The sequence below is a fragment of the Centroberyx affinis genome, unplaced genomic scaffold, assembly GCF_046629955.1.
Source record: "Centroberyx affinis isolate AG114_WGS23_722 - 3 ecotype Tasmania unplaced genomic scaffold, CSIRO-AGI_Caff_v1 ptg000813l_1, whole genome shotgun sequence".
In the NCBI taxonomy this organism is placed as follows: Eukaryota; Metazoa; Chordata; class Actinopteri; order Beryciformes; family Berycidae; genus Centroberyx; species Centroberyx affinis.
In genome coordinates this window covers 136,255-145,793 of record NW_027279415.1, presented here as the reverse complement: position 1 = coordinate 145,793, position 9,539 = coordinate 136,255, and the positions used below count along the sequence as shown (strand labels likewise).

Here is a 9,539-nt window from a genome sequence, read left to right as displayed (position 1 = left end):
GTGTGTAACGTCGCCTGACCTTCCCTTCAAGGGCATATTTAAATTTGTGGAGAATCCAGCCTGGCAGTCTTTTTCATTCAGAGTCTACAACGGCTCAAAAAAAGCAGTCTATCAAACCTTAGAGGAAGCAGATGGAGGGAAAACTCTGATGAGAATATTTACCTCAGCACTTTGATGAAATGCATTTAACAGGCCTAAACGCTGGGGCAGAAGGAATGTTTTCAGCTCCATCTTCGGATCCTCTAATAATGGCATTAAGAAAGGGTGGGAATGCATCTCCTGAAAAGGAAGGAATCCATTAGCAAGGAAAAAAAATAGTTCTTTTGAAAACTTTTGATCAGTGGCAGGCAGGCAGGCTTTGCCTCTTAACCAGCGATATGCTGAACATCTTCAAGCATCATCTGTGTGGGCAATATGCAAACAACCTCTTCTCTTCTCTTCCCCTGAAGACAGGATTGCAGTCAAATCTAACCTCGTCCATTTCGAGATATCTAGGTGAGCGTGCACCACATAAAAACTACAAGGAGAGGTTGTTTTGAAAGGTAATGGATTTTGAGCCGTTTCTCTGAATCTGCCAGTTCCAGTGTAAGTATTATGTAAGTATGTTCTCAAAGAGGACAAACATGATAAACATGATTTAACGTGATTAAACGTTACCAACAAAACCATAATGACTGTTGTAAAATATAACTGTAACCCATATTTTTTTTATTGATTGGTATTGTAATTGTAAACTTACAGTTACGTATTCAAAACATGTAATCCAACAGAGTCTTAATCGAGCATTTAGATGTTATGGGGAGAAATATCTTGTATAATTCACTGCCTCCCTTTGTCCAAACAGACCTTTTGGTGTGTAGGCTACACTTGCTCAATGGGTTCTCTGCTGTTCTCAGTTTCAAAATGGCTTCTTTACAGACAAAGGAGAGCACTGTGCTGTGAAATGTTGCTGCGCCATAACTGGGTGAGGCTCGATCATTCGAGAGGAGCCGTTGCCTGGGAACTTCTCGGTATTTGTCTAAATTCACCGGGGATTCGTTATATCAGCCGGGACCAGGGTGATTTAACTCGAACGGGTGCGTGTTGTAAAGCCTAAATAGCTAAAAAAAAAAAAAACGGTAAACAATGTGTGTAAAAAGGCAACATTTATGTGTCGTATTCAGCTCCGTCGCCTGGTTGCAGGGCTGACTCGCCTTGGCAACGGCAGTAATCTGAGAGTTCTGGCCGGTTGCCATTAGAGCCCGAGCGCGCTGCACCCCCACACAGCCATATAAGGTCAACAGGAATCCTCTGCTGCAGCGCTGTTGTTTGTCTCGGGAACCGGGGGGCTTCGGGCTTCCGCGTGCTCTCTGCGTTACCTTCAAGACAAAGGCTCGTGCGGTTCGTCGTGTTTTCGAAGTGCTGACCAGAGGATCACACAGACACAGACAAACACGCACACACAGACACAGAGGCGAGATGCAATCCATCTAGTCGGTAAAGGGTAAACGGAAGAAAGGGACGAGAAGAGAGTGACAAGAGGGGGCTCATTCGCGCGCGTAAAGGGTCTCCAGGTGTGTCCCTAGGGTGCCTATCGCGCACTCACATTTTTTTTTTGTCTGTACTAGTGCTGCTGGCCCTCATAACCCCCGGGCCATATGTCATCATTCCATTGTGCCGTTTTTGTCTGTGGGCTTTTTCTAAGCAGAGTTCAAAGTCTGTACATTAAGTGACCAACACGGCACGAGCTGAATCACGAGGTTCGAAATAGTCGAGTTGCTGCATTCTCTGCTGTAAAACCGTTTTCCTCTCAGGAAAAAAAACCAACAACAACCCCAGAACAGATTCAGTGTCAGAGGCCTGTTTTTCTTGTTATCCATTCCAGCCACTGCAAGTGCGCGCATTCCTCCATTGCAGGTCACGAGGCTAAAACGTGGAGTGTTACATTAGACTAGAAGCAGCTATCCCCCCCCCCCTCTCTCTCTCCAGTTCAGACCAGCAGAGCGACGTGGAAAGCAAGACACTTTTGAAGAAGGCTTTTAATGTGAATAAAGATAAAATTCTTAATGATGGTAGGTTTTGCTTTCCAAACCATTGACTAGGTTATTTATAGGCCTTCGCTAAACACTCCCCGGTGGGTTGCGCCAGCGTTACGCACAGGCAGACTGGAATATTCCACACAATGGGGATTAGTGGACTCATGGCCTCTTTAGCAGGAGAGCTGTCTGTTAGGCGCCTGTCGTCCCTGCCCGGCGATACCAGCTATTTTTGAAATGTGTTCTTTATTTAGGATATTGACTGATAACGCTATAGGCAAAGTGATGTACGTATGGATACTTACTGCACACTTACAGGACAACATATCCTTTATACCTTGTACATTATGTTCTGTATAGGCTATTTTTAAGACACTGCCAGGGTTAATTTCTGTCCCGTCTACTAAGTCAAACAAGCATTGTGATTCTGTTTTTACGATTTAATTATAAACAGGATTTCGTAGGCTATACCATACATATTAGTCTCAGATACTCTAGGCTACACGGGTAGGCTGGGCTACATGAGAACGGCATCATGGTGATTTCTATCGAGGCAGATTTAGCCGGGCAATTTGTCCATTCGTTCTTTAAAATTGGTTCAGTCTTTTAGTCACATTCTACATCGAAGGAAAACAGTAATTTAAGTCAGGCATCCGTGGTGCATTGTTGTGTTTTTGATCATTTGGTTGTTGTTTTTTTATTATTATTATCGCCTATTCAAGGACTGGGCGTTTTTTCATGCAGGTACTTCTAGGTACTGTATTTGTTTTATTTCAAACAATGACTTTTTCTAATCCCTATTTTGCTTTTAAATGGGCTATTTGCATGTTCAGTGCCGATTGTCTTATTGCGCAAATTGGTTTGTTAAATTATCTCTTTTTACTTGGCTGTAACTCCCTTGTCTGTGTTTCTGAGATGTTGTATAAATAAAATAGACTACACACGAATTAATGCTCTGTTGCTGTTGTTGTTGTGGAAACTAAAGCAGATTGTTATATTTAGTTAAATTTCTGATGGGCTTATTATGTGACAATTGTCGAAGTGAAACGAGTTTTTAGGCCTAGTCAAAAATGAGGATATTGTTGCCTGCTGTGACAGATTAGATAAAATAAAACGACAACATGGAAATAATTCTGCAAGGTGATAAAGTACAGAAGCAAGTTGCAAATGATGATTCCTGCAAATTTGTTTTGAAATGTAATTCCAAGACAAACAATTGTAAATGTGCATATAGCCTATATTGAGGCAAAATACTACAATACATAATATATTACAAAGTGAATAGTAGTGGTGCTTCTTACTTAATATAGGTACTAATGCAAAGGGCAGAGTCAACACATCCTCTTAAAGGGATAGCTTGCTCAAATTTTCAGCATTTCTACGTACCAGTTACACTTTTTCCACTATTCATCACTGAACTGTAGCATTTTCACCAGATCCTAAATTAGAATTTGTCCATTCAGCTTGGGTGTTCAATAGTTTGACTGCTTCTGTGACAAGGAAAATATTCCATGAGGAAAAGTGGGCCAAATGCTACTCGAAAGACAACATTTTCTTATATGTTAAGATCAAGTTATGATCACACACTCCTACACTTGATCCCTGATCTGCTCGTTCCTGACCCCCGTCGCAACCCGCCAGCATCAGATTCCCACTACACCTACTGATCCCTATCAGGTATGTAAAGTGTTTGTTTAGGTCAGATTGTTTTCACCATTAAGGATCTGAGCTGTAGGAGGGAGAGCAGAGCTGACGCTGAAGAGGAAACCCACTGAATTCCAGCATTGAATTGTTATCCCTCTTTAGGACAGTGTGTCTGCTTTACACACTCACTGTCTCAGATCAAGGCAGGGTTACATGCCCCTGAATTTGACCCCTAGCCCCTTGAGTATGGACATTTAGGTTGTTGCTAAGGTGATAAGATAGCAATGTTGTTTGACTGTTTCCATGACGGGGAAAATGTTCCCTGGAACAGAAGAGAATAGTTTGTCCTGACACCCAATCTGTGATGTCATTCTGATGTGCAGCCATATTGAACAACAGTGGGATCCACCATCTTTCATTGTAAATACCCACACCATTCACAAAATTCACACAAAAGGGAGATAATTTAGGATTTTATTTTTTTTTAAATAAATAACAAAACAAAAACAACTTTAATTTGCAACATCATACCACCATTATGATCTAAACCGAAAATATCAGGTGGCCAAATACTGTGAATGTTGTAAATTATGTAATCGTATGCTTACCCACAGATTTATTTAGAGGCCAAGACTGACTTACATTTTATACATTCATGGAATATATATATCAACTACTATATATTAAAATGGTCTGTAAATTTCTGCTTCTCATGGATTACAATATTGAGTGTATTTTCTCTTTATGAGTGTGAAACCCTATATATTATTATCATTAATACTAATTACTACTACTACTATGATCATGGAAATCCACAGTAATTCAAACATCCATGCCTGAAAAAAAAGATGGACAACCTAAAATAAAGATGTATTTACATGCACAGTGAAGCGACTGTTTTAGAGTTTGGAGTCAAATCTGCCTCCTATGAGCTGCAGTCATGTTATCATTTGTGCTGCACTTATAAGAAGAGAGGCTGGCATCAGTTTAGTTTCTGTTTACCAAAGTACAGAGTTCATTTACATGTAAAATCTTAGAGAAAACATTGTGTGAACACATCGTCAGTCTCCCATTCATTGTCATTGGAGCTCCAGGCCGTTCATAGATGAGAAATCTTAAATCTCCAATAGTTGTTCATGTTAACATAGACTGACTGAATTGTCTTAAGTTATAAAGATGTAAATTCTGTAAACTGACACACACACACACACACACACACACATAAATAGAGGCAGTACTTCAGATTGAGAACCCGCCCAGAAATGAAACAGGCCAGCATGCAATAGAGGAAGTAAGAGCGTCCAGACTGCTCTACATCTGCAGCTCAGCTGCTGTTCTGTTGTAACAGAGATGCTTTCAGTGAGCAAACTGATGAGGAGACGAGAGAGAAGTGATTAGGGTCAACTGGAAACAACTCGAGTGTGACAAGAACAGGAAGTGGTGAACAGAATGAGATACCTGGTAAAACATGAGGCTGGTCTGTTCCTCTCTCTTGACACGGTCTGTAAATCTTAGCCTTTCCCAATTCATTCATCAGGCTTTGTCATGTATTTAACCAAATATCTGGAGAGAGTGACTTCAGCCCTGTTCTGTCTGGCACTGCTTGGATTGTTTTGAGGAGAAATGACACACAACAGTTGTGTGACTGGCACCATGAAAAAGGGTAATGGCACTGGTAATGGCACCATGAAAAAGGGAGAAGAACTCAAAATTGTTGTTGTGGGAGATGGAGGCTGTGGGAAAACCTCTCTTCTCATGGTTTATGCCAAAGGCGATTTTCCAGAGGTAAGAAGAGCTAACATGTCATGAACCATTTCTGTAGGTTCATTTGTTTTAGTACAGCAGTGTGTGTGTTTCTGACCATAATTCTGAAAAGGGTGAAATGACATTTTGAACTTTGCCCTTTTTGATAAGCATGATTTAATATGTTTATCAGAATAGGCTACATGATTTAATATATGATTTAATTAATTTAATCTATTAATTTAACATCTCAAGATGATGTGAGCTCAATTTCCAATGATTATACCGCATTTTCTAATACAATTGAACTATTAGACAATATGGAGCAGCAGTATGATGTTAAATAAAAGCAATATATAGCCATATCATTAAACTGACTTCTTCCTTTTGTTTGTCAAACACAGAAATATGCCCCATCAGTGTTTGAAAAGTATGTCACCACTATCTCTCATGGAGGAAAAGAGATCAAGCTGAACCTGTATGACACAGCTGGTAAGACTCCCTGTCAAACACACGACCACGATGAACAGTTACAGGTCTTGGTTCTGTCGCAGCAGGCAGGAACAGTATGTGGAAAGACATTGGGGTGTGGAGCATGCTCCGTCGGCACTGGTTAGATGTAACTGAATACTGTTGAATACTGTTGCTCAACAGCGTGTGAACCTTCAGATAAAGAGTGTGTATAACGAGTCAGAGGTTGATAATGACGTGATTACAGGAGAAAACAATTTTATATCTTTTGAGACATTCAACACAGGCGACTCTACTGTGTGTTAATTCTTTGTCTCGTTGTTTTAATCTTGTCCTGTAGGCAGTGGCTGCAAACACCTCTGACAGAGGAAGTGGTAAAGGTCGATGTGAAGAGAAACACTGTGGTTAGCGTCTGTGCATCATTGTCTTTTAGGAGCTAACCAGAAGTTTGCATAATACTACTAACAAGCCATCTATAAATTAAAGACTTTTCGCTACATTGTTAAGGGTTAGGGTTATAAGTGTTTGGTAAATTTAATAAAAAGGCAAAAATAAGTAAGTAAAACAAAATAAAACCTCCTAATATAGGCCGGTTAAATAGCACGAGTTGATTATATGCTGATGTATGAGTATTTTCATTTCTTTTGTATTGTTCACCATGGTTTCAAACAGGTGAAGTAGTTTTCTCTAAGCCACAGGCCCATATTAGGGCTGGGTGTGAGGAAATTATCTCTAGAGGCAGAAACATGAAGATCCTACTTGAACTAACTATAGTCTCTAGAGTCATTTCATATCCAGGAAAGCCCATGACACAATGAGTAGCAGCTTATCTTTGTGTATAATTGCAGCGAGGATCCTTACTTAAGCGGAAAAGGATGTTGAAACCAGGATGTGGTTTTATACATCTACCCTAGCATTGTATAGCTTTAAGTTCAGACTGTTGCATCCAACGCAGACTGGGTTTTAGTTAGTTCTTCTGTCCATTTCCACCCCTAAACTGTTGATTATGTCTTTGTTCATATTCAAGTTTAACCGTTAACATATATATGCTTATTTCTTTCAGGACAGGATGACTATGACCGGCTAAGACCGCTCTCTTACCAGGAAGCCAACCTGGTGTTAGTCTGCTATGACGTGACGAACCCCACCAGCTTTGAGAATGTCCTGATCAAGGTAATCACAGCCACACTGTATGAACAAGGCACCGAGTGATGTGTGTGTGTGTGTGTGTGTGTGTGTGTGTGTGTGTGTGTGTGTGTGTGTGTGTGTGTGTGTGTGTGTGTGTGTGTGTGTGTGCTGCACTGCCGATCCAACAAAAGGGTCCTGAGAAACAAGAGAGTGGAACGTCACTGTTTAGTTTCAAGTTAGATGTTCAAATAGTTTAGTTGGTTAAATGATTGTTAGAGACTGACATGTTAGAGATTGATATGTTGGTGTACATTCCTTTAGCTCCGATTAACTCATGTGACTCAGCCTGCATGTGAACATTGACCCCATGCAGGTGCGCCTCAAAAACCAGAACAGTGCTGGGACTCTCTCTTATAGGAAATCCCAATGCCTGCATACAAACAATGAGAATATCACAGAAAAAAATGCTGTCAAACAATGCAGTGTTAATGAGAGTGGACATGACAAGTTATCTTTTCACCCAGTGGCACCCAGAGGTGAAGCACTTCTGCCGGGACGTCCCCGTTGTCCTGATTGGCTGCAAGATTGATCTTAGGAAGGATAAGGAGTGCGCCAGGAAGCTGAAGGCCATGAATCAGGATCCCATCACTTACATACAGGTAAGTGAATGAGAAGTGTGCAGATGTTTTATTCATGTATGGAAATAGAGCTTTTATCTCCATCTTACAGGGTGTCCAGCGCAATATGCAGCTGTATTACCACATAATTGTAAGAAATTCCTGGCCAAATGTAGTGTTTTTTTCTTTTATTCTACTGCCATTTTTAAGTTAAAGACAACTAATATAGATTTTTCCTTCTTCTACTATAACAGTCGAAATATTCTAATTTAATTCTGTAATAATAACTGTGTTTGCAGGGTGAGGAGACCCGGCAGCTGATGAACGCTGAACTATATCTGGAGTGTTCAGCTAAGTACCAGGAGAACGTGGAGGAAATTTTCAAAGAGGCCACCAAAAAGGCTTTGGCAATCAGCCGTAAGCAAAGACAGAGTAAGAGGAAAAGGTATTGTGTCGTTTTGTGAGGTCAAACTCAGCAAGGACAGAGGACTCAGGTGTGATGGGTTCATTTCCCACCATATCATACACTTGCACTCAGAGTGGCTGGACGTTCAGAGACCAGAGGTGCTCTGCAAATATTTCTGGGTGCCCTGAACAGATGTGACATCGGCCCAAACGACCTCAGGTTCAGAAAATACTCCCTACGTCTTTTTGGACCTCGCTGAGTCATCAGCTCATCCCCCCCTTCAGTCACAGGACGGTGCCTCTGATGACGAAACTGGAGAGACTTAGACAATTACGCAAGAACAATGAACAGCAGATCTTGCAGTAGGGATGTTTTGTACTTTTCAAAATGGAGTCCCATGACAAGATAATTATTCTTATATCAATCTGCAATATTTACATCAAAGTGGTATTTTTTTGCCTTCAGTCAATAACTTTTTCCTTTTATATGAAAATGTTGGGTTTTTTTTAAAAAGGTGTCATTTTTTATTTAGTAGGTTTTCATATTTTGTTTACAAATAGACTTATGTTCAGGATGTGAATAGTGCTTTGTGCTATGTATAAAAAGGTATTTCCTGAATGAATTTGAATTAATTAATTATTGAATGCAATAAGGTGCAAATTCTCGATCCTGACTGGCAACAGTATAGCCTACCGGATGCCTCCCAGTGTCAATTCAAATGATACAAACCTGTCCGATAGGTTTTAGGCTGTTGCTGAGAAAACTGCCTTGAAAATACTTGTTACAGATCAAAAAAAAGAAACAAATTAAATATTTAAAAGTATCTTCAACAGCCTTGAGCAAATATCTTTATTAGCACAGGGAGAATATTAGTTCAATAGGGTTGGCTCATTTCCAGTGACATTTTGTCAACAAAATATCCACAAAGTGAATGTAACTGAATGTTACATCGAGGAGGTTTCCAGCAGTTAAGCATTGCCGTGAGTTTTGGTAAACAGAAAGCACTGGACATTATTTCCTCTTTTTCGGCAGTGCCAGCATGCAGCAAGTCTCTTATCTTTACCAACAGCGCCCACTAGTGTTGAAACCCCCTCATGTGTCTAGCTGCAGACTTCTTGTCACCAAGCAGATTAAAGGCACAACACTGAAATAAAAACCTTCTTTGCTGTAAATCGTTTTGAATCTGATGCACAAGAGACACAGAAAATGCCCGCAAACTTTTATCAGGTGTTTTATTATTTTTTTTACAACAATGTACACAGAATGCGAAATCGTCAATTGTCTCGTTATTGATCATGTTCAGGCACCAGTTACAGTCTTGAGGTGAATGATCCATGGTGAACATGATGACATTTTAACATCAGCTACATTTTTATATATATAAATGAGGAAATCAAGTTCTTTTGTGCATTGTGGCAGCTCTCGTCAAATGTAACATTTTGGTCTGTAACTCAACATGCTTCGACTTTACCCAATAAAAGTGACATATAAATACTGTGTTTCTCTTAAAGAGCA

General features: G+C 40.2%; 1 protein-coding gene across 1 annotated transcript; it reads left to right on the top strand.

The window, feature by feature from the left end:
- Positions 1–4,938: 4,938 nt before the first annotated feature.
- On the top strand, positions 4,939–9,516 carry rhof (ras homolog family member F). Its single transcript, XM_071520599.1, has 5 exons — positions 4,939–5,444; positions 5,807–5,894; positions 6,937–7,046; positions 7,526–7,660; positions 7,918–9,516. Exons 1-5 carry the CDS (start codon positions 5,283–5,285, stop codon positions 8,080–8,082), a joined length of 660 nt encoding a protein of 219 aa, XP_071376700.1. The 5' UTR covers positions 4,939–5,282; the 3' UTR covers positions 8,083–9,516.
- Positions 9,517–9,539: the final 23 nt, after the last annotated feature.